Here is a 23,301-nt window from a genome sequence, read left to right on the forward strand (position 1 = left end):
TGCTGCAGAAGCCATTAAGACTTCCAGGAAAAGGAACAACAAAGCCTTTGATACAAGGGAACTGAAGCCTGAATTTGAAAGTATGTGCCCACATATGAAACATATTGGCCTAGAGCTAGGGGACTTTTTTTAGGAATAATTGTTTGCCTTTTTAAGGTAGGTCATGCAACTGCCTTCACCAAGGCAAACAAGACACTTGATCAGTAATGTGATGAAATTTGTAAGTATACAGCTCTTTTCGACTGGTTAACAAAGAACTTCTGAAGAAAGAGGACAGAACTCAAAAACATTCTTCTTCATGTGAAATTTACTTTCCCCAACTTAACCTATGTAAAAAGCAGTGTATGCTCCAGCTGGAATTCTGTACACAAACAATTTCCTCACATAAAAAGAACAGGAGGGATACAGAGATACCAGACACCAACTGGCAAGTAGTTCATATGCAACAGCTATGACAAAAGACATACCTGAAGCGTTTCACCGCATCTGCTACTTGCTCAGGAGATGTCATCCAATCAACATGATCAACTATTTTTCTAAAATCAAAGCAAACAAGTCTCTCATTAATTTTTAGAACAGGGACAGAAGTACAGCATTTTAAAGAGCACTCTAGGGCAAAGTACAACTTCAGCTTTCTCCAACTCCTTAAGTAGGTTTCATAAACTACACACTAGGAAGGCAAGTGCCGATTCTAAAGATAAAAATCTGAGGTCACTGATCACTCCTAAAGCTAACACATTTTTCTTTTTAAGTAAATATATGATGACTAAGCAGGCTGCAAATTCAATCCTGCATCTCCCATCAGCATTATACAATTGTTCTGCCTGTAAAGGGCTCCTCTTCATGGAGGACTCTTCAAGTTCCGCTTTTGCAAGCAAAAAGACAACTTCATCTCAAATTACATACTTATCTATGCGCTTACTTCAGAATCTTTAACAGGAAATACAGACTGATCATAAACTTTGACCTTCATTCATCAACACACACAGAGATCAATATCCAAATCTAGGATATTTACAAAAATTATATACACGTCTATCACCACTATCCTAGGATTATTTCCTGGGAAATAATTAAACATAATTTAAATTTAGTTTTCTAAGAAATATGACAATAATACAAAAAAGTAAGAAAAACAAACAAACAAAAAAGAGCACAATTTGTTTTTAAACCCCAAAAACCTGACAGGACAAGCTACAACTGATGAACCAGAAGAAGTCATGAGTATCTGGAACAGCTCTAAAGGTAGAAGCAGAATATTTCTGCAGTGAGTAAGCAGCAGCCTGTTATATATTATGGTCTGAAAACAGCAACAACTATTGTTCAAAAGGCCAGCATACTTTTTGAAGCACAGGTCTCAAAATAATTACCTGAAAAAGACCCAGTGCTGCTATTACTATATGGTTGCATCACTACAGGTACCAGAAGAACTGTCTGTATGTTTAAGAGTGATAAAAACATTACAAATATACTTGTGAGGGGTAATAAGTATGGTGAGGAATGTCCTGAAAAAGCAGTAAGAAACTACTTCCCACCTGCCAGAAATTAATCTTTTGATCCATGGCACTAATCCAAAATGGCAATTTAGTGACAATTCTGTTTCTACAAATTTGGGTTTTATTTATATTTTTATTTACATTTCATAAGCAACCTATTAGAAGGAAAAGCATGAAAACAGATTTCTAAGCTGAGGGTAAGAAACATTACTTATTTAGCACCACAAATTTGCTTTGCATTTGCATGAATAAGCACACATGAATTACAGAGAACACAGGGGGAGAGAAGAAGGAAGGAGAACAGACCCCATAATAGTCTTTTCCCTTCCTCCCCTCAATCTTTTAAACTGTGAGAGAAAAAAACACAGCAACTCAGTACAATTCACATAATTTGACAGTGCCAGTGTATCATTTGTGTCATTGAAGAGATGTAAACAGAAATAGCACAGAAATTAATAAATAGTATGAAAGTATAGTGTAAAACACAAGGCAAGAAGCACAGGCACCATCAATATTAAGTTACATTCACGCTGATACATTAAAACTCTTTGGAAGTTCTCTGGCATGTAACAGTTACTGCACTCTGTCTTTCAGTAATACCTTATCTCCATTTTACACTACATTTGTACTTGGTTTATTGATCCTCTTCAAAGGCAAATGAAAGCAGATCTAAACCACAGTAATTCAGTAATATCAAAAACGATTTATAGACACAGACCACAGTCTCACGCACATAATCACTCTATATAAGAAAAGCAGTACCTATTAATTGTGTCACCATATGTTGCTCTAATAAGTTGCTGAAGCAGATTTTTTATATTTCTTCTTAACCACTGATTTCTTTCCTTTAAATCAAAGACTTCATCCATAAGGAGGAGCATCACTCTCAGTGGAATATTGTCATCCACCTAACCACCAAGTAAAAGTATAATTACTAAACATTTATTTCAGTTCAAGACAGCTACAGTATTAGTAGTTACTTCACAGGTCAAACATTTCAGTATAAGTAGAACAATGACAGAAACACTTTGCTCTATATTTTACTGTAATAGGAAATCTTCCCTAAATCTCCTGTAACATCACTAACAGCAAAGAAAGCTTGAAAATTAAAGATGAACTAGGCTTAAAGCCATTGACTTTTTAAAGTAAGACAGAAATAGTTATTTCACCAAAGCTGAACAGAGTTAGGAGTGAACATGTCCTAAAGGGAGAGTTTGTCCCTGAACTCTCCCTTTGTTAGCTATTCTAATTGCCTAATATGAAAAGTCTAGAAGGAGCGTTCTTTGGCATGTTTTTCTTATGGATGCACTGTGCCAAATTCAGAACAATTCCAAAGAACAATGACACTTCATTGCAATGAACTGCCTTTTATTTAGACATCATTCAATTCTGCATGGATATAAGTGATTTTACGCTTTAGATGAAAAGCATCATCATTTTACTATTTAATAGATGATGTGACACAGATCAGCTTACAAAAAACAGCTACGGAAATACTAAAACAGAGGATTCAGTAGCTATGTAGAAGTTTTAAATGATGGATGGCATATATTTGTAGAAACTGTCAATATTTTTTCTTTTTCAAATATTAAAATTTCAGGGAGAATTTACTAAATTCTGTAGTATGAAAGTATTAGATTTTCATCTTAGTTGTTATTAATGCTTTTATTATAGAAGCCACCATAGCAGTTATGCACAGGAAGACAAACTGGAATGCTTTGATGTGACCAAAAACCCAAAAAGTGAAGGGCAGAACAGGTGCAGATTTATGACCATAGCAAATTGCATATAATCACTGGTAATCTCAGGGCCTTTCTGTCCTCCTTAGAGATAAAAGGTTTTTACCAATTGTTTTCACATATAAGATCAATGTTTCAATCAAAACAATAGCAAAATACCATAGCTTATGATAGCATCAAAAGCTTAAACTTCACTTTCAAGTTTCTAATATTACTACTTTATACAATTTAGGTATCCACATACTAAGTTTATTATTTAGGAAAACGTTCTGAAGATGTTTTCCACAACATATCAAACACTACTCCTGATCAATTAAATAAATGCTTTGTAATAGGTCACATCAGAAATCAGAATCTGTAAAATGCCAACTGAAATGATGCTAAGTCTGGTACCATACTAACTTTGAACATACAGATACTGGAGAGAGGAGTGGAAAAAAGAAAAATTCAAAAACCAAAACCCCACCCACAAAACACAGAAGTTGTAGCATGAGCAATCTAAGTTCTCACTGCTGTGCAAACCATTTTAGTACTAAGAAAGACGATAATTTTAGAAGGAAGCATTTTTTTAAACAGTTTGGAACTGTTTGTAAGTGCCTAGTATATTATCAGAAAACAATAAATATGTAGCTTAATACAGAATAAGAACACAATTTTTTGGTTTTAAAGGAGTCAACTGAAAGGAAGAATGTCAGACTCACATTGTCATCAATTGGTGCTGCAACACGGCAATGGTCAGGATCTGAATAGGTTTTCTGGATCAAAGGAGGCACCTACAATGAAAAAATGTAATGCTTATAAAGGAAATAATATTTCATAATACCAATAAATCAGACCAATTTTTTGCAACCTGCCAAAAGTCAGTTGCATACTACTGCAGATAACCACACAGTAGTCCTTTCATCCTCTGCAAATCAAGCCTGTAGGTATTCTCCTACAGTTATCCAAGTTACCAACACCTTTAAGACTATCCCCATGCATTCTCTCAAATGCCTAACGCTTCAACTGGAAAATATCTAGACATTCGTATATGTGTCTGATATTTCTTCTCATATTTCCCCTTTATCTGAAGTCCTGCCTAGCCAGATACTTCCCAGTGAGTATAATTGCAGATATATTGTTAGTCACACACCAGAAACGTTACCAGGAAAGAGAAAGTCCAGAGCCACTCATTTTTTATTGTACAAGCAATTAAGAAAAACCCTAACTCCTCTCCCCCTGCCCCAACCAAACAAAAACAATCAAAAAACTCCAAATCCAGAAACCCTCCCCAACACCACCATGGATTAACTATTCCCTTTCATGGTTTAAGGGTTCTCATTTTGGTTGCTGTCCTACATCTGCCACATGTAACTGCTTTGGAAACACAAAATAGAACAATCCCTGACCACCGACCTTACAGCTACACATAGAAAGTGAAGGAAAGGAAGGTAAGATGGACATGTTAGGATTATTATTACTTTCATAGGACTTATAAATAGGATGCCATTCTACCATTCCCCACCTGTAAGCTATTATATTTTTAGGAAGATGAGAGAAAAATGGCAGGAAAGACAGAAAGAAAATTTAATTAAAAAACAGAATTCAGCAAGGAACAAGCAGAAAAGAGGCTATCTTATTATAAGTTTCAAAATATACTTGTTGGGTTTTTTTTTCTAAAGAAAGCAGCAGATGCAGCAAGCTAGCTTTATGAGAATGGTTGCTAAAAAAAAAAATTTCATCAAGAGGCTGCACTGAATTAAGTAAAAAAGTATTGCTCTAACAGTCTGCAGATGCTATCTTAATATATGTTACTTAATAGCAATGAGAACTCCGTGTTTGTAGTATAACTGCTGAACCTTATTGAAAGGGTATAAGTATAAACCAAACTTCTAATGACTTGACTCATTATGGTATATGTAAGTTTCAGTGAGTCAGTAGCTAATCTCCTATTAATTTACTACTATGTATTAACTACCAAATATTTTCTTACCTTGAAAAATGATTGCTTTATGTCTTGTCCCAGTCTCTCTGACATTTTACCCATGTTGTCTGACATTTTAGTCATTCCCTCTGCCAGGCTGTCAGGGAGAGACTTGACTGCATTTGATACATTTCTCATAGAGTTACGCAGTGGGTTTACAAATGTGTCCATCTGAAGAGGAAGATGTTTAACCAGAATTGTATAATCTATGAGGACACCAGTGTATTAATACACTATGAGAAGTATCACACTGTTCCAGAGAACGATAATATAAAGAACAACTCAAACTGCATAACTTCATTACAGAAGGTAGAATAAACCTTTTGCTTCACTTTCATTTATATTTCTCACTCCTTATAACCTACTGTAGCTATTTACATCTTTCAACACTACTATTCTCTGAGTCCCATTTCCAATCCCTCAGCTTTTCTTAGCTTGAATTTATTTTCCTTTTCTTCTCCATTCAATGCCATTTCTCCCTTCCAAGCTTCCTACTTCCAGATGTTTCACTTCCGCTTTCAACTCTTCATCTCTGACACATGCCTCTTTCAAACAGCACTGGAGTAATATTCTTTAATATCATGGCAAGTATAATTAAAAACAAAGTAGTTTCATAGGAGCTGTTACAATTTTTTTTTTCAGTATATACTCTAAATTCAGTTCAAACAGAGGCACAAATACTAGTGTGATGCCTTTAAAAAGTTATGAAGAACCTGATACACTGGAAATCAAATCTTAATCAGTCATTACATAAACCTTAATAACTGTTTCACGCTTAAGCAGTTAAGGCATATAGGTAGAACAACTTCAAGTGACAACGGAATTGCAGATGCTTTTTGTATCAAAACCACTAGAAGTTTAGAAATAGCTATATTTGCAAAGCAGATGCCCACACAAACTGGTCAACTGAACAAGGAATCACTTGTCTGCTGAGAGTTCTAGTGGCTTAACAAAAAAGATGCACAGCTCAGAGCTCCAAATTCAATCAATGACTTTGAATGGTTACAACAACTAAATACATAACGTGCTTTTGAAGGGAAATGCATTTCATCTTTTGTGCTGAAGAGTGGAGAGCATGGTAACAGCAGCAAATACAGAGTAAAGAACTGGAAAAAAGAAATCAGAGAGAACGAGACTATGGAAAATAAAACAGAACACAGATGTCTGACAAAGTAACTTTTAAAGTAGTTTTGGTGCAATACACTGTCCAATTTGAAAATTTTATTTCCTTGTCATACAAATAAATTTACATGCTATAAAACTGGCAAATATTTGGTTCCACAGGTCCTCAGATACTTTGCCACTCAAGGTATTAAAGCAACTCACTTGCAAGTTGTTTTGAAAAACACTATACAGTTGTTCAATCCCAGTTCTCATCTCTGTTTAAATCAATCATTGCACACTAATGAATGTTCTGAAGTTCTGTTTAGTCTTACCTTCCTTGCAAAATCCCCCTTTCCTTTGCTGTAGGCTTTATTCTCCAGGAAGTCATACACATAGTGGGCTAAAGCTGGAGAAGCTTTCATCATTTCTGGATTTAACAAGAGCTGAGTAAAATATTAAAATGCTTTTTAATAAATAATGAAAAAGGCCAGACAATTCAGCTTGGTAAAAGTACCATGCACAAACACACTACATCTTGCTATGCATTTTCTCTTTCATTCTCTAAATTTTATTACAACATTACACTGTTATCAAGATGGAAACAGCGCTTCTTGCTAATTCCCATAATTTTGATAGTATGCTAATTATAGTATCTCACAAAAAAAAAATGCACATATTTATGACCACTCAAACTGCTTCTAAAACAAGCAAACAAAAAGTTTGAAAAAGCCTGCTATTAAAAATAGGGCGCATCTCAAAAGAAAAAATATCTGCACTCTAAACAGAACAACCAGATTTCACAATGCTTTCTTCTTCATTATTTACTGTTAACATGTGCATTGAGTTGGCCAACATATTCTAGTTCTAAATGACCTGACTTCATAAGGACTTTCTGGTAACTGGATTGCTTTTGTTCTGCTAATACAGGCCTTATCTGAATGGAGAAGCTGGGTGGTTTGCTACGCTGCTGGATTGGGTGCCACACCAATCCTTATGCAACAGCACAAGCAAAGTAACCACAAACACAAGTGTAATGGAAGAAAGTTAATTGTATAGGCCTCAAAACCAGCACAGGTGGATCTCACCAGCTCAGGAGTTGTGACAGAACTGGCTGAGAATAACAAAGAGGAAAAAAAACCCTGAAACAAAAAAAAAAAAAGAAACCACAAAAAAAAACCAAAACACCACCACCAAAACCACATCACACAAACAAAACACACTACCATATTTTCTACCTCAGAAAAAAAGAATTCCAACCAAGAAAACCAAAGACCCCTAATAGCTTACCTGCAAATATGCATTTAAATCTTTTTTCCTCTTTTCCAAGAATTCTCTGTCCATATTGTTAAATGTTTTTTTTCCGGGAAGTTTCAGTATATTTGCAAGGTTTTCAAACTAGAAAAAGAAGATTTTTTTTTTTTTTCTGTTTTCAAAAGTTTCATATCACCACATAGGCTCAGAAATTACAGGGTCACTACATTGACCTTTTCTCATCTGACAAATAATTTCTGCACCAAGCCCGGAATTCGGACTCCTTGAAAAAGCCAAAACGAGCAGCAAGCCATCAAGAACAAAGGCACAAAACTTCTCAGGAGACTGTCAAGGGCAAAATTTAATTTCTAGACACAGATGTGATACTCATTTTTTAAATACAGGCCAGCATAATGTGCAAAAAGTTTAGTATCAAGATTCATTGTTAAAGTTAATAGGGTTATGAGACTACATCAAGAGAACTTGTAAATCCTTCTAAAACATATTTCTCTTCCTCTCTTGATCATACCTACTAAGGAAATGACTACGCTTTTATTCCTAGAACTCATGACAGCACCCAGTTTATGCATACATTCTCATACCATGCTTGTTACCTGGGGAAAAGGCACGGGTGATAGTGTAACAAGTGACTGGCACTGGTTGAAATGTATTCCAGTTTTACAGATAGAATTTGTGTTCCAGAGAAGCAGCTAGGAAACAAGAGGCCCTAGCACTTAAGAAGGTTGAATGTATTTGCTACAGGGCACAAAAATAAAAAAGTGACAATAATAAAATTTTAAGAATCAGGATTATTCACATATAGAGTCACAGAACAGAATCATAGAAAGGTTAGGGTTGGAAAGGATCAACCCTTCCTGCCATGGGCAGGGACACCTCACACTAAACCATATCACTCAAGGCCTCATCCAACCTGGTCTTGAACACTGGCAGGGATGGAGCATTCACAACCTCCCTGGGCAACCCATTCCAGTGCCTCACCACCCTCACAGGAAAGAATTTCCTCCTCATATCCAATCTAAACTTCCCCTGTTAAAGTTTGAACCCCTTACCCCTTGTCCTATCACTACAGTCCCTAATGAAGAGTCCCTCCCCAGCATCCCTATAGGCCCCCTTCAGATACTGGAAGGCTGCTATGAGGTCTCCACACAGCCTTCTCTTCTCCAGGCTGAACAGCCCCAACTTTCTCAGCCTATCTTCATATGGGAGGTGCTCCAGTCCCCTGATCATCCTCGTGGCCCTTCTCTGGACTTGTTCCAACAGCTCCATATCTTTTTTATGTTGAGGACACCAGAACTGCAGACAATACTCTAAGTGAGGTCTCACAAGAGCAGAGTAGAGGGGCAGGATCACCTCCTTCAACCTGCTGGTCACGCTCCTGTTAATGTAGCCCAAGATACAGTTGGCTTTCTGGGCTGCAATCACACACTGAAGCCGGCTCATGTTCATTTTCTCATCGACCAACACCCCCAAGTCCTTCTCCACAGGGCTGCTCTGAATCTCTTCTCTGCCCAACCTGTAGCTGTGCCTGGGATTGCTCCGACCCAGGTGTAGGACCTTGCACTTGGCATGGTTAAACTTCATAAGGTTGGCATCAGCCCACCTCACAAGCATGTCGAGGTCCCTCTAGATGGCATTCCTTCCCTCCAGGGTATCAACCGAACCACACAGCTTGGTGTCATCGACAAACTTGCTGAGTGTGCACTCAATCCCACTGTCCATGTCACTGACAAAGATGTTGAAGAAGATCAGTCCCAACACTGATCCCTGAGGGACACCACTCGTTACTGGTCTCCAGCCGGACACTGAGCCATTGACCACAACTCTTTGTGTGCGGCCATCCAGCCAGTTCTTTATCCACAGAGTGGTCCATCCATCAAATTGATGTCTCTCCAATTTAGAGACAAGGATGTCGTGTGGGACAGTGTCGAATGCTTTGCACAAGTCCAGGTAGATGACATCAACTGCTCTACCCCTGTCCATCAGTTCTGTAACCCCATCATAGAAGGCCACCAAATTGGTCAGGTAGGATTTCCCCTTAGTGAAGCCGTGCTGGCTGCCACCAAGCACCTTGTTGTTTTTCATGTGCCTTAGCATGCCTTCCAGGAGAATCTGCTCCAAGATTTTGCCAGGCACAGAGGTGAGACTGACTGGTCTGTAATTCCCCAAGTCATCCATTTTCCCCTTCTTGAAAATGGTGGTTATATTTCCCTTTTTCCAGGTGTTGGGAACTTCACCTGCCATGATTTCTCAAATATGATGGCCAGTGGCTTAGCAGCTTCATTCGCCAGCTCCTTCAGGACCCACGGATGGATTTCATCAGGTCCCATGGACATCTGTAAGTTCAGGTTTTTAAGATGGTCTCAAACCAGATCCTCTCCTACAGTGGGTCTAAGGTCTTCTTTCTCACAGTCCCTGTGTCTGCCCTCCAAGACTTGGGTGGTATGATTACAGCATTTGACAGTGAAGACTGAGGCAAAGAAGCCATTAAGAATCAAGTCTTTGTGTAAATAGTAAATAATAATTTGAAGGTGGTAAAGAGAGAGAGGTATAGTATCCAGGCCTTAAGAAAAAAAAAACGGAAAATGTTCTTATCCTTTTCTCCCTAGGGAAGCCCACAAAATTACAAATTTAAGGAGCGATTTAATTCAGTCCCTGCAAGCTGTGTTTGTGCAAAAACAGCATTAAACTTTGGAAGGTCACAAAGCTCTTGTAACATTTATGGCCTGTAGGAAGCACCAAGGAATAAATTTCTAACTTAAGAAACAAATACGTCGTGTGGGGAAATAACAGAACAGAAAACAGTCTCGTTTTTATTTGGATACTTGTAGCTTAACAGAAACAATGTAAGCAGAGAAAAGCATCTATTTTAAATAGAGATTGCTACTCCAAATGATTTTTATTACATTACTGACTTAAAAAAATTGATGTGAATGTCTTCAGTACTTTAAGGAACAAAAAGCTCATACAGACACTATACACAGCTAACTTCAATTCCATTTTGGATCAAGTACCTGTTTTCTCTGAAAAAAATATAGAACAATAACCTCTGCCCTACTTGTTAATTTTAAATAAAAAAATCCAAACCTTTACCCTTAATATGTCACCATAATGTCTCAGACACGCACACAAGAAAGGGTGTTCAGTGTATCAGTGACATTTCTATGCCTATAAACTCAGCAGAAATGTCTATTTTATTCTTACAACAAAGCAAAATTGTTAAGAGTTTCCAAGATGCCACAATGTAGCACAGGAATTTCTTTACTTTTTTCAATTTTTGTGTTCTAGGATAGCATCTCAATTTTCTGTAAATTCAAAGAAATCAGATTTAGCAACAAAAAAAATCTGAGCTTTTATATTTTGAAAAATTTTGCTTCTGACATTTTTTCTAGTCATTTCTTGCTAGACCATTTTTAAATAACTGCCCCACATCAGCAGAACATTCACTCACTATAAGATCTAGGAAGGCATAACTGGCCATTTGATGAAGAGTACAAAAACTGGTATTTCGAATTTAGTGATAGCACACTAACATAATCAGAAATGCAAAGCAGACTTCATTTATAATACAAATATTCAACACAATGTACGCTTTTTTCAATAAAGTCTTTTCTATTTTTACTTCTGTTGTGATTTCATAATGCTAGCTTACCTGCACAGAATTTGTTCTCTATGCCTCTCTATGAATAACACAGTAAAGGGACATAATCCAACAATTCTGACTAGTTCAAAGATTATGCAGTCAAATCTGACTTCTCCAAAGGCTGGGTATAAAAGCATTTCGCCCTCCTCTTCCAAAAGCACTGCTTTTTTTAACACTTTTTCATATCATCAGGTTTACTTTGTACCAGCTGGTGAATTTCAAGTCTCTATTTTTTTCCGTCTTTCATTTTAGGAGAGTTAAAGAGTCTAAGAATACAACTGCAGCAATAAAAGGCAGGTATGTCTAGCAGTACACTGAGCTGTCAACAGCTGTCCCTTTTGAGACCCCACCAATCCTTAGCATTTCACTTAAAACCTAAATACCTATTTCCCAAGCTCAGTTTTTATTTCTTAATCTCTGTGACAAACATATCAAATGAAATACCCAACTGCTGAGGGAAGGAAGATATTTTAAGTTCCATTTACTTTTGTTAAAGCAATTATATAGCCATCAGGTACTAAACTATATAAACATGCACCTGTAAAATGCTCAGTACAAATAACATATGATATAATCAGTAAAAAAGGTAATCTTTAATGGAAAAAAAATGTAATGCTTTCACTCCACATCTTAAATCACTTCGGGAAAGCCAATACTCATGCCATGCCATCCCACAGAAAAAGTACCTTTCAAAGAAACCTTGAAAGAATTTATGAGATTAACTACCTGCTCAGTGATCCTCATGTGAAAGTCATGGAAGTCACTGTAGCGTCGATATGTCTTCCATGTCTCTTCGCTGTTTGGATTTCTCCGATGGACTGTGATAGCATACAGTGCGTATGTTTTGCCATGGTCATTGCACACTCCTGCCACAGCATATGGGTCAGAGTCAGCATAGACTAGTAGTTTAAAAACAAAAACAAAAAAGGAACAAACAGAAAGAAGGAAGACGGAAGGACACAAACGTGAAGTGAAAGAATGTCTGGAATGACAGACTTGAAAGACAAAAATGGACATGCAAGCAGAAGAGCAAGCCATCCCTTTATGCAAAACACTGTATAAGAGATACCTTCCAGAAACTTATTATGTAAACTTAAATAGAGAGACTAAGTAGCTTTATACAAGTTTCACTCTCATGCAAAACAAAAGAATAGAAAGGACTGGAGCACCTCCAGTATGAAGATAGGCTGAGAAGGTTGGGGCTGTTCAGCCTGGAGAAGAGAAGCTGCGTGGAGACCTCAGAACAGCCTTCCAGTATCTGAAGGGGGGCTATAGGGATGCTGGGGAGGGACTCTTCATTAGGGACTGTAGTGACAGGACAAGAGGTAACGGGTTCAAACTTTAACAGGGGAAGTTTAGATTGGATATGAGGAGGAAATTCTTTCCTGTTAGGGTGGTGAGGCACTGGAATGGGTTGCCCAGGGAGGTCGTGAATGCTCCATCCCTGCCAGTGTTCAAGGCCAGGTTGGACAAAGCCTTGGATGAGATGGTTTAGTGTGAGGTGTCCCTGCCCATGGCAGGGGTTTGGAACTTGATGATCTTAAGGTCCTTTCCAACCCTAACTATTCTATGAGTCTATGATTTTAACTTTTAGGAATAGTGAATATATCATTTAAAAATAATTTTAACCTGAAGAATTCAAGATAGGGAAGAAAGACAGCTGTGAAATCAAAAGAAATTCCACCCTGCAAAGTACTCTAATCATATTGCAAATGTTTGCCCATCAAAAGAAAACCAAACTAAATCTACAAATACAAGACAGCTCTTACAAGCTGTAAGCATCTGACTTTATTAACAGCAGAAGTTTGTTATTAACTGTAAGCTAAAAAAAATCCTCTTCCCCCTGCATTTAAGTCAACAGAAACTACATATACACACATACGCATGCTTTCTCTGTGTGTGTACATACATAAAATGTATTCTCTGTGTGTACATGCACATGCATGCACAAATTTTTATTGAGAAGTCAGTTTATAAATGGAAAGAACACAGCTATCTTAAAGAGAAGCAAGCATCTTTTTTTCTCCATTGAATATTTAAACTCTCATTGGCATTCCTCCATCATGGAATTCTTCCAGCATAGAATTTGTTTCAAAAACTTTCATTTAATCTACAGAATAACCTAGAACCAATGTTGTTTACTCTGCACATCATTTAAATTGATAATATGTTGTACCTCTAAGTATTGAGCCAATGCCCAGCAACCATGACTTTCCAGTGGCTAGATGAAATATGTTTTAATCAAGTTCTGTGGATATTTCAAGGCCCCCCACACTCCATAAAATACACTTCCTGATAAATCATCAGCTCCAACGTCCAGCCTTGACTTTTCTCAAGTATAATGCCAAGGTCTAGGCAGCCAAGGAGCAGCTCCAGTTTAGAAGCAGCTGCTGACAAGGCAAGAATTACTCACTAGCAAGGTGCACAGTGGGCATGGAGCAGCTTTTCTTTGCCATCTACCCTCTAGAAGAACGTTGAGTGCTGAATCCCAAGAGAAAAGAGCAAGCAGTCAGGCTGCTGCCAAAAGACTGCCCAGGAAATGGAGCCAGAAAATCCCAGCCTCACATATGCTGAGCAAGCCCTATACTCTAAAACCCACACTGACTGCTCTCTTGTGCAGTCACCAGACCACATCTCAGGGGCATTGCTAAGTTGCACCTTCAGGACAAGAATGGCAGAGAAAGAAAGAAATTGTCCCCACCACCCCTTGTGTCACAACCTCTTAATCAGCATTTATTTTGCAACACAAGATGAATCCTCAAAGATTATGGTGAAGATTTTGTATACACGCCACAAGCACAGTAAAGGGTAGTAAGCGAAGAGGAAAGGCAGAAGAAAGGAGCCTGTACACAGGTGCAAGATACACCTACTGCCTGTAGCGATCAGAAAGCAGGTACTCATATTTCTTGTTCAAACATGAGGTGAAGAGGAAGAACATGTCCTGTACATACCCCTGGTTCAACCGGAATATTACAGATTCACAGGTTCAAGCTAACAGTTATCAATACACACACTGCCGTTAAGACTATAAATTTAACGTAATTTGTGTGGTTCCAAGTTTAACTTCTTTCTTAGATCAAAACAATGAAACATCTAAGTTTAATTCTGGAAAAAAATATTACACGCCATTTTAATAAAACCGCAAACTTCTAATTTTTAACTTTTGCCTTTTAAAAATTTTTTACTTTAAAATTATTACTTTAAAAAAAGTATCTGAAGATCAATTCACAATTTAATTACCTAGTGCAATCTCAAATAACAAGACTATCTGCAAATAATATTTGAGAAGTTTGTTATTTTTTTTCTCATGTAACTAAAAAAAAAAAAAAAAGAAAAAAGTTACTTTATTACTAGGAAATTTTTTTTCGGAAGACTACCAAAAAACGCCACCACTGTAATGAATGAAGTCACTACCATAAATTAAGCTAAGCCAACAAGGAAGCACAAAAAATAGGGAAAAATATTCTAGTAAGAGAAGTAAACAGTCAAGAAATATTATTGTGTAACTAGAAAAACAAAAATGGCTTTCAGAATTTATCCTTTAAATCATTGTTAAAATAAATACCACTTAATATTAGGTTTAATGAATGATTCTCCAGATACAGGAAAAATAATATTACCATAAACATAAAAAATTAAATCACATTTTAAGTACAGGTATATAGTCTATGACCTACAGCACCAATTCTATAAGGATTTTTATTACATGGACTTCATAGAAAATATTAATTCAAATGTTTTATGAGGCTAAAAAAATTAAAGGATTACGATTCCAAGGGCCTGTAATATTAAAAAATGTAAAACAAATGGCAGAAACCAAGTAAGGTTTCTTTATATAAGTGAATAACAGATTCACTTACCAGTATCTGAGATGTATGCATGAAGCTGAACCGTCTCATCAGAAGGGACATTTGAAAGGTCATCTAAGGACTGTGGGGTGGGGGACAGAGAGGAAAAGGAAGAAATAGGCAAGACAGAGTAAGATCACAGATACATCTCATTTGAGAGAGGCTTTTTGATAGGTCCATTTAATTTTCAAGTTTTCAGTTCACTACACTAATAGAATAGCTTAATGCACTGTAACAATGTGTTTGTATTGCCTGGTTACTAAAGCCTTTCTTCTACTTAAGAGTGTAGAGCCCTTCATTTCCCCTACCAGTTTCACAATTTTCTGACCATTCTAACATTTGCCACTTTCACTTGATACCTCAACTCTAATAGAAGTACAGCTTCAAATAGTCTTTTACAGTGTATGAAAAAAAACCTCAAAGCAAACAATGTAACCCAGACCACTGCAGCTACAGATGTTGTATAACAGATCTTTTGGGTTTATCTTTATACACTTTTGTTTTCTTTTAATTAAGTGACAGCACTACACAAAAGTTACAGTGCACTAAAACCATTCAGATTTCTCTGCTGCATGTAAAAAAAAATACAGCTTTTCTCAAATATTTTCCCTCATAAAAAATGAACAGGTACATCTTCAGCTGGCTAATGCCCTGACTCCCTGTTCAGTAACTGCTGGGACCAAAAGAAGCCCAATGGGTCTTTTAGAGTAGCTTTGCTATTATTTCAAACTAATACATCTGACTACTAAGATTTAACATGATAAAGCTCTGCAAGATTATTGGGTGAAAAACTTATGTCAAATTAAAACTTCAATAGGCATTAATCAAGTTTCTAAACTCCTGCTGCCTTAAATCTTACAGAATTGCAATCAAATGATAGGTTGGACTTGAAAGCAAATTATTTATAAAGACTCTGCTCTTGTTCATTCTTCATCCGAATCTTTATCATCCCCATGACATCCTAACATAATACTCCGCTCCTTCCTTTTCAAGCTGTCTGGAGGGAACAGCTCTTCTCTGCCTCAACCACTCAGTCTCTGCTAAACATCCACTATAGAAGGCAAAGAAAATATATTTCTGCTATAAAGTTCAGACACTAAATAAATGGTGTCATTAAAAAGGGCTGAAACCATTAACTATGCTTTAACATATTCTGCAGTAAGAAGTCTCCCAAGTATCTCATGATACAACTCACTACCATTACTCCTGTGGCAAGGCATTATACAGCAACAGTTAATATGGGTAAATGAAATGGTTGAAGCTTGAGCAGATAGCACAACAGACAGTTTCTATTTAATATGACCTAATATCTTCGACATTTGGTATACTCACAGGAACACAAGTTAATTAAAAAGCAAAACTGTCACACAACTCCATCTTATTTAACACACTGTCATTAGCTAAAAGTACAGAAATTCCCTGACCTTCGAAGTCACCTTTCCAAGGTCTATTTTTCTTCATATAACTAACTAACACAAGGGAGCTAAACTATGTGTATAGAAATTTGTTCTTGACATCGAATTCAGCCAGGAAAAACTAATCTACCCATATTCAAACACCTGTAAAAGCACTAAAAACCATAGACAATATGGCCTACAGAAAGCAAAAGTTCTTCAGCATAAATAAAGGATTATGCATTTCTGCTAGAATGCTCTTCATTCTTAATACAAATAATAAATGTACTATTCTGCAAACATACATTCATGACAAAGAAAACCCCAAACAAACAAAAAAAATCAAGGCCTTAAACTATAACATGCAATTATCTATTTGCATTGCAACAGTGCTTGATAAAGGTTTTAAGACTTTACAGCTTAGTTTGGAAAGGCCATATGAAACTAAGCAGCAGATAACCACCAGCTAAAGCAGCCACTGCAATGACCAAACCCCATCCATAAAACATGACTTCCATGTCAGAACATTCTTGAAAAAGTACTTGAGACATCTGAAAGATCTTTTTAAAAGCCAAGTCAATTAAAAGAATCTCTCGTGAAATACCAGAGTTGTATGCCAATTTACAAAAAATATGGCTAAATTATGTCTGCATTCTGTATTCAACAGGAGTTTATGTAAATTGTATCAGCTGAACACCTCCCCTTTTCTCTGTATTTCAAAATATAAACAGAGGAAAAGAACAGAAAAAAATCCCAGCTTCAAAAAACAAAAATTATAAACAAACCCCACAACCCACAGGGAAACACGTTTACATTTATGTTAAATGTGTTCCTTTACAAAATAAACTCTCTTCCTCTGCATGCAAGCATGACCTAACCAATGCACTGGAACTGCTAGAGAGCTACAGTATCTTCCAAAAATGAATTGGGAGTGCTTGTGAATCACATAAGCCAGGAAATTGTATGCAGATTGCAAATCTTCCTAAAACTGAAAGATTTGGAAAAATACTCTCATATGCCCAGCTGAGATTTTTGTACCTTATAGCTCAGCTACATGTAACCTGAAAAACCAAAGGGAGGAAATACATCAAAATTTTTACGATTTTTTCCTTTTTAAATAGCTGTCATTTGATTTCTGGTTTAAAACATTTTGAATCTAGTGAGATCTATGTGGAACAGGTTATTTGGAAAAAGGCTGGTAGAATTATACAGCTCTCTTTATACTTATCCAACCAGTGGCAAATGCAGAAGCATATTTCAAATTTTAAGTTCATTCAGGTAACAAAGATTCTGACAAACTGACTCAGCCAAGAACTGCTAAAAACCAAAAAAACACAAAGCAAAACAAAAAACAACCAAACCAAGAACTGAACATCAAAAAGGTCAGATTAGAAAATGCCTCATTTTACAGTTTATTTGAATTTTATCCATCAAGATCTCAATTTCAAAGGATTTGTTTTCACCTGACTTCAAATTTATGTCTATTAAAAAAAAGGCAGGAATAAGAAAATATGCTTTGTATAAATTAAATATAGATTACACATTGTTTCTGTGAGAAACAATACAAAAGTTCATTAAGAAAGGAAAGTACAAAAGGGACGGTTTTATCTTGCAGATTGATACCTTACATGTGTTTCAATTCAAGAACTTTTTCAGAAATTAAGCTGCAGTGAAGTAAAACCTCAAATATACATAATTTAAGCTATTTTAATAATAATTTTCCTACTATTGGGGGTGAAAAAAACTAATCATTAAAAAACCATAAAAATCCAAACACTTACCAGATTTATGCTGCCAGTAGGAGAGCCATTAAATGATTCTGTGAGCAGTGAGGAAGTAGAAAGAAAAAAAAGAGGTTAGAAGATTTTCTCCAATATTGGGCCACATACAAGAAATAAAAATGCAAAAAACATTATGGCAAATAGCGGACAACTGAATTTGCACAAAATGTCAAGATTTCAGTAAAGACGCATAAGGGAAATGCATGTAAGTTTATACAGCTACAGATATGAAATAAATACTAAGGAGAATATTCCTTTTAACTTTATAGCACCACATGAAATTGCTTCACTGAGGAATCAGTTGAATACTTAAAGAATTTCCATTACATTTGTACTTCAGGTAATGAGAAGAATTATTTTAATTGCTTTAAAAAGCCCCATCTCCTATGTACTTTCAATTTCTATTTCCAGATGAAGAATATGAATATAGTTATGTATCAGAACAACCCAATATGTTAAAAGAACCTCAAACATTTCTGAAAAAAAAAAAGTTGCACATTTACTTTAGCACCATACTTACTACCACAGATTAAAAAAAAATAATGTGATAATAATAAAGTTACTACAGAAAAAAAATATTTACAAAAGCAGCACGAGAAGGAAACATTAATTTAAACATTAATTTAAAAATCAGATGTGATACTACATGAACTTCTTCTCAAAAGCAGTGTGGATAACTTCCTGATTTTCATTTTAAAGCATTAAAAAAATGGTCCAATGAAATCCCTCTTAAAGATATACAGCTTACCTCCTTCACCGTCATCTGACCCTCTGAAACTAGGATCCTTCAGCATATCCAGCTCAGCTAACATGCGCACATACAACACATTCTGTTTGAACGAAGGGTAGAATCTTTCATCTCGCAGCATCAATTCATACACCTGATTAAACGTAAAAAGTATTTCTAAGGTCAGCTTTTTTATTTCTATCAGGCAAGCTTTCCTAAGTTCTGCTTGAACAACTTCTACGCATTCTGTGTGTCTGGGGTTTCCTTTAAAACCCTAATGCAAGTCTGTGAAATTTCAATTCAGGCTTACACTTAACCGAAAGGTTATGAAAACTAACTGTGCTAGAAGTATAAAACAGTCTCTGAAAATATTTAACTAGTGAGACATGCACAGATAGGAAGTGCAACAGTACATGAACTTTAAATGCTTCCTTCCTCTCTTCTTAACCTTTCCAATTGCACTGTAAACATATTTGGCCTTTATCCACTTCAGAATAGGTTCTCTCCGAGTCCTTCTTTGTTGATAAACTATAAATGTAGACCTGCAAACACTTAGAGGGACAAGGTGAGGAGAGGGAGAGGAAGAGAGGGAAGACACTGCATACTACTTTCCTGAAAATCTCCAGTTCAGCCAATACAGTATAATCCTACCCCACAAAAGGTTTAAGAGTTCCTATGAAATACAGGATAAATAAAGCATACCTTTCTCTGAATATCATCAAAGATTTCAGGTGTTGGATCTTCATGGTTCAGTGTTTCTGCCAGTTTTGCTACTAAGTTGTCATCAATATTAACTCTCGGAGATGCCTGCACAGAGATCTAAATCAACTTTTGCAGCATAAAAATAAGAAAGCCTCTATTTTCACAAATAAAACACCATACAATGCTGCAATTTTCTAAGTAAACTGAATTCCTTGATTAGTATCTCTAGGACACACAAGAGCACTGTAAACCCTCTTGTCCACCAAAAATTAAGTTCAGAGTTGGTATTAAAACTCAGAGGTTTCAGGATCAAATACTAAGAATCACTTCAAAACCAATTTATGCATATTACTTTGAAGCAATGTCTAAACCAGATTTTCTCGGGCCTAAAACCAGAATTTATTTACTTACTTATGAATAGAAAGAGCTAGATTCAGAAATCAAGAACAAGCCAGAAAGCAGATGTACGAATTCCTCAAACATCTGAGGAAAGGCTAACAGTTTGTCAACTCTGACACTTTCTGGAAAGTTTACCAGTAGCTGTAATCATGGTGGCTTTTTATGCAACTACAGCTATCAGCATGCTAACTGTTTCAGCCATCAGACTCCCAGTCATTTCTCGGTGACACATTTCAAATTACTGCTCATTAAGCACTCCTTTAGATGAGCCCCATTTCACACACTTTCCCCATCTTCTGTAATGGAGACAGGGAGCCAGCACTGAATCAGACCCAAAGCAGCTCACTTGACAGCACAGCTGAGAGGCTGACTTCACTGGCTTTGGAATAGATCTAGTGTTAGGTGGCTTCTGACTTCAAACTGGTGAGCATTCAGTTGGCTCAAAAACCCAACACAGCAACCTCTACACAGATGACCATGTCAGTAAGACTATTGAGGTGATAAACCAAAGTTAAAGAAATGATGCATTACAAGATATCTGGGGAGGTGTTGAGGGAAACTTTTGAGTGAGAGGTGATTTTTATGCACACACAAATTCAGAACGAAGATACTTTGTTAGCACAAGTTGACAAGTGTTTTATTTCATAGTAGACACTTACTACAAGACTACTGGAAGCATTCACGCTTAGCTTATTGAAAGATACCTAGTGGTGGTATTTGAGCAACTTACACAGACAATCGTAGAGAGGAACAGGAAGTTATTTTATTTGAAAAACCATTCTTAATCCATGTTTGTAAAAATACTGGGTTGGGTTGTTTCAAAAAACAATTCTTCTTAAAGGCAGGGGTGGAGGGCAGAGCAAAAGGAAGGGAAAGGACAGCATACACAGAGGGACAGAATTTCTTATTCTGTCTTTACATTTTGTCTAATTTTTCTCCATTCTAGAAAGTCAGCTTCTGAGGAACACGTTTAGTGCATTTGACAGGATAGTCAGTGCTAGTTTGAGCCTTTTTAAAATCAAAGGGGGCTGGGGGAGGAAAACAAGACATGTGCTTAACATAAGGAGGAAGAAGATACACAGGTAATAGCGTAAATGCCAACCTGTAAGCAACTTGTGCTACATCACATCCATTTCACATTAACATAGCTTAACTACCAAGGAAGCATCTGCATAAAGAATAAATTACAAACAATGCAGAAGTTATTCCTACCTTTTCTGATAAATATTGCTCATAAACTCCAAATGCAGCTGCTCTTAATAGACCCTTGGTTTGATTAGTCTGATGTTTTCCATCTTTCTGCCGGCTTTGAAGTACCTCCAGCTGTTGCTGGGCCGTAACCCTGTATCCTTCCACTGTCATCCAGAAAAACAGATGTGCTTGGCCACCAGTCTGCTGCATGTAATCTACAGAAAACAGCCACCACACAATCATAGGTATTCTTGTGCATCTTAAAATAAGAATTCTCTATGATGTTAACTACATACTGAACTTCAGGTTCTGGTTATGCATTCAGAACATCTGACTCTCATCTAGAGTCAAAAAATAAAATGTACTACATACATACTGGTGATAATCAGTAAACGAAGTTGGGAGCAAAGTCTAGGAATTAAGCACAGAGTCCTAAAACGCATGTGTAAAAAGCGAATCCAACGTTACTGTGTGGTTATAACAGACTTTTACAGTGTGACAGAAGATGAGAAGAAGTTCAAACTTAAATTCTAATAGGTCATGCGCACAGAATCATAGAATCACTTAGGCTGGAAGATACCTTTAAAATCAGAGTCCAACACCACTAATTGCACCACTAAAACTTGTCACTAGGTGCCACATTTACATGTTTTTTTAAATAACTCCAGGGATGGAGACTCAACCACTTCCCTGGGCTGTTCCAACAACTGACAATGCTTTCAGTGAAACGTTTTTCCTAATATCCAATCTAAACCTCCCTTGGCACAACTCGAGGCCATTTGCTCTTGTCCTATTACTTGTTACTTCAGAGAAGAGACCAACACCCACCACCTTGTCTGCTGGCACATGCGAACGGCCTATTCTGGTGCCTTCAAGACACCTTGAAGAGTGCCCAGCCTTCCTGGACTTCTTTGCCCTCCAGGACTGCCTCCCAATGGACGCTTGTCAACCAGCCCCTTAAACAGGCCAAAGTCTGCCCTTCAGAAGGCCAAGATGGTACCTTCTGCTAACCCCCCATCCTTACTGCGCCAAGAACTGAAAACTATCATTTCATGACAGCTATGGCCAAGACAGCTTCCAACCATCATATGACCTTCTCTGTTTGCAAACAACAGGTCCAGTGGGAAGCCCCTTCCCTAGTTGGCTCCCTCAACAGCTGTGTCAAGAAGTTATCTTCCACACATTCCAGGAACCTCCTGAACTTCTTCCTCTCTGCTGTATTTTCCTCTATTGCATTAAAAGGATTATCACCACCACGAAAACTGACAGATATTCTTGGTAATGACATTAGCAGCCCAATTAATGCACAGAAGATAAACATTAGAAAGTATTAAAAATTAGTTATACATCTTTAATCCATCTATCAATTTCTTGATTATAGGATAAACCTTAAGTAGTAAATAAATTAATGCTCTATTTTAGCTTCTCAAACAGACAACCTTCAGTAGCCTTACAATCTTCTAAGCTTCAATCTAGCGTCTATAACCATTAGTTCCAATAGCTTCAGTGAGACCAGCAAAAGGTTTATGACTGTGGTAAGTTTTGGTCATTTCAATTATAAACTTACAAGCAATTCTTGCAAAGATTCTGTCCTAAACAGAACAAAACTTGAAGTGACAGACCACGAAACACTGCAAGAATAGTCTTACAGGGAGATCAGTATTCAAACAAGCTTGATACAAGTTCTTGTGGTGTTCTGAACAGTTACTATAGATTGATTTGCAAAAAACGTTTCAGTTCCCTCTGGCAAGGGGCTTATACACATTCAGCTCTCAGACATCTGTATTTAGTGACTATGAGTGAACAGTCCTGTGAGTTAGCATATTCTTTACAAATATAATAATAAATCTGAGAAATTACCACTTACCCATAAAAAATTGTAGTGCAACATTGTCTACCAGAATATGGTCCAGAGGGACTGTGCAAAGTTTTCCAAAGTTTGCTGCCAGCTTCACAGTATCTATTTCCTGTAAGACACAGTTCAGTGGGTTCATAGGCTTTATTTTTTTTTTAATTAGCTTTTAAAACTTCTACTTGCCACAAGG

General features: G+C 36.8%; 1 protein-coding gene across 3 annotated transcripts in view; it reads right to left on the reverse strand.

Annotated features, from left to right (window-relative positions):
- The window catches only part of SNX13 (sorting nexin 13), a 45,519-nt gene that overhangs the window by 4,917 nt on the left and 17,301 nt on the right, over positions 1–23,301 (reverse strand). For 2 of the 3 annotated variants that reach the window (XM_062616539.1, XM_062616518.1), the window contains 13 exons: positions 23,124–23,223; positions 21,278–21,471; positions 19,667–19,771; positions 18,986–19,118; positions 18,238–18,275; positions 15,075–15,144; positions 11,941–12,113; positions 7,590–7,697; positions 6,635–6,745; positions 5,208–5,369; positions 3,937–4,008; positions 2,259–2,404; positions 468–536 (listed from right to left, as the gene is read on the reverse strand). In XM_062616539.1, the coding sequence (XP_062472523.1) occupies positions 468–536; positions 2,259–2,404; positions 3,937–4,008; positions 5,208–5,369; positions 6,635–6,745; positions 7,590–7,697; positions 11,941–12,113; positions 15,075–15,144; positions 18,238–18,275; positions 18,986–19,118; positions 19,667–19,771; positions 21,278–21,471; positions 23,124–23,223 (1,481 nt within the window). The remainder of the gene's footprint in view (positions 1–467; positions 537–2,258; positions 2,405–3,936; positions 4,009–5,207; positions 5,370–6,634; positions 6,746–7,589; positions 7,698–11,940; positions 12,114–15,074; positions 15,145–18,237; positions 18,276–18,985; positions 19,119–19,666; positions 19,772–21,277; positions 21,472–23,123; positions 23,224–23,301) is intronic. The other variant, XM_062616528.1, reaches the window with a different exon arrangement.

Source organism: Pezoporus occidentalis, unplaced genomic scaffold (assembly GCF_034315485.1).
Source record: "Pezoporus occidentalis ecotype Australia unplaced genomic scaffold, CSIRO_AGI_Poc_V1 ctg103, whole genome shotgun sequence".
Taxonomy (NCBI): Eukaryota; Metazoa; Chordata; class Aves; order Psittaciformes; family Psittacidae; genus Pezoporus; species Pezoporus occidentalis.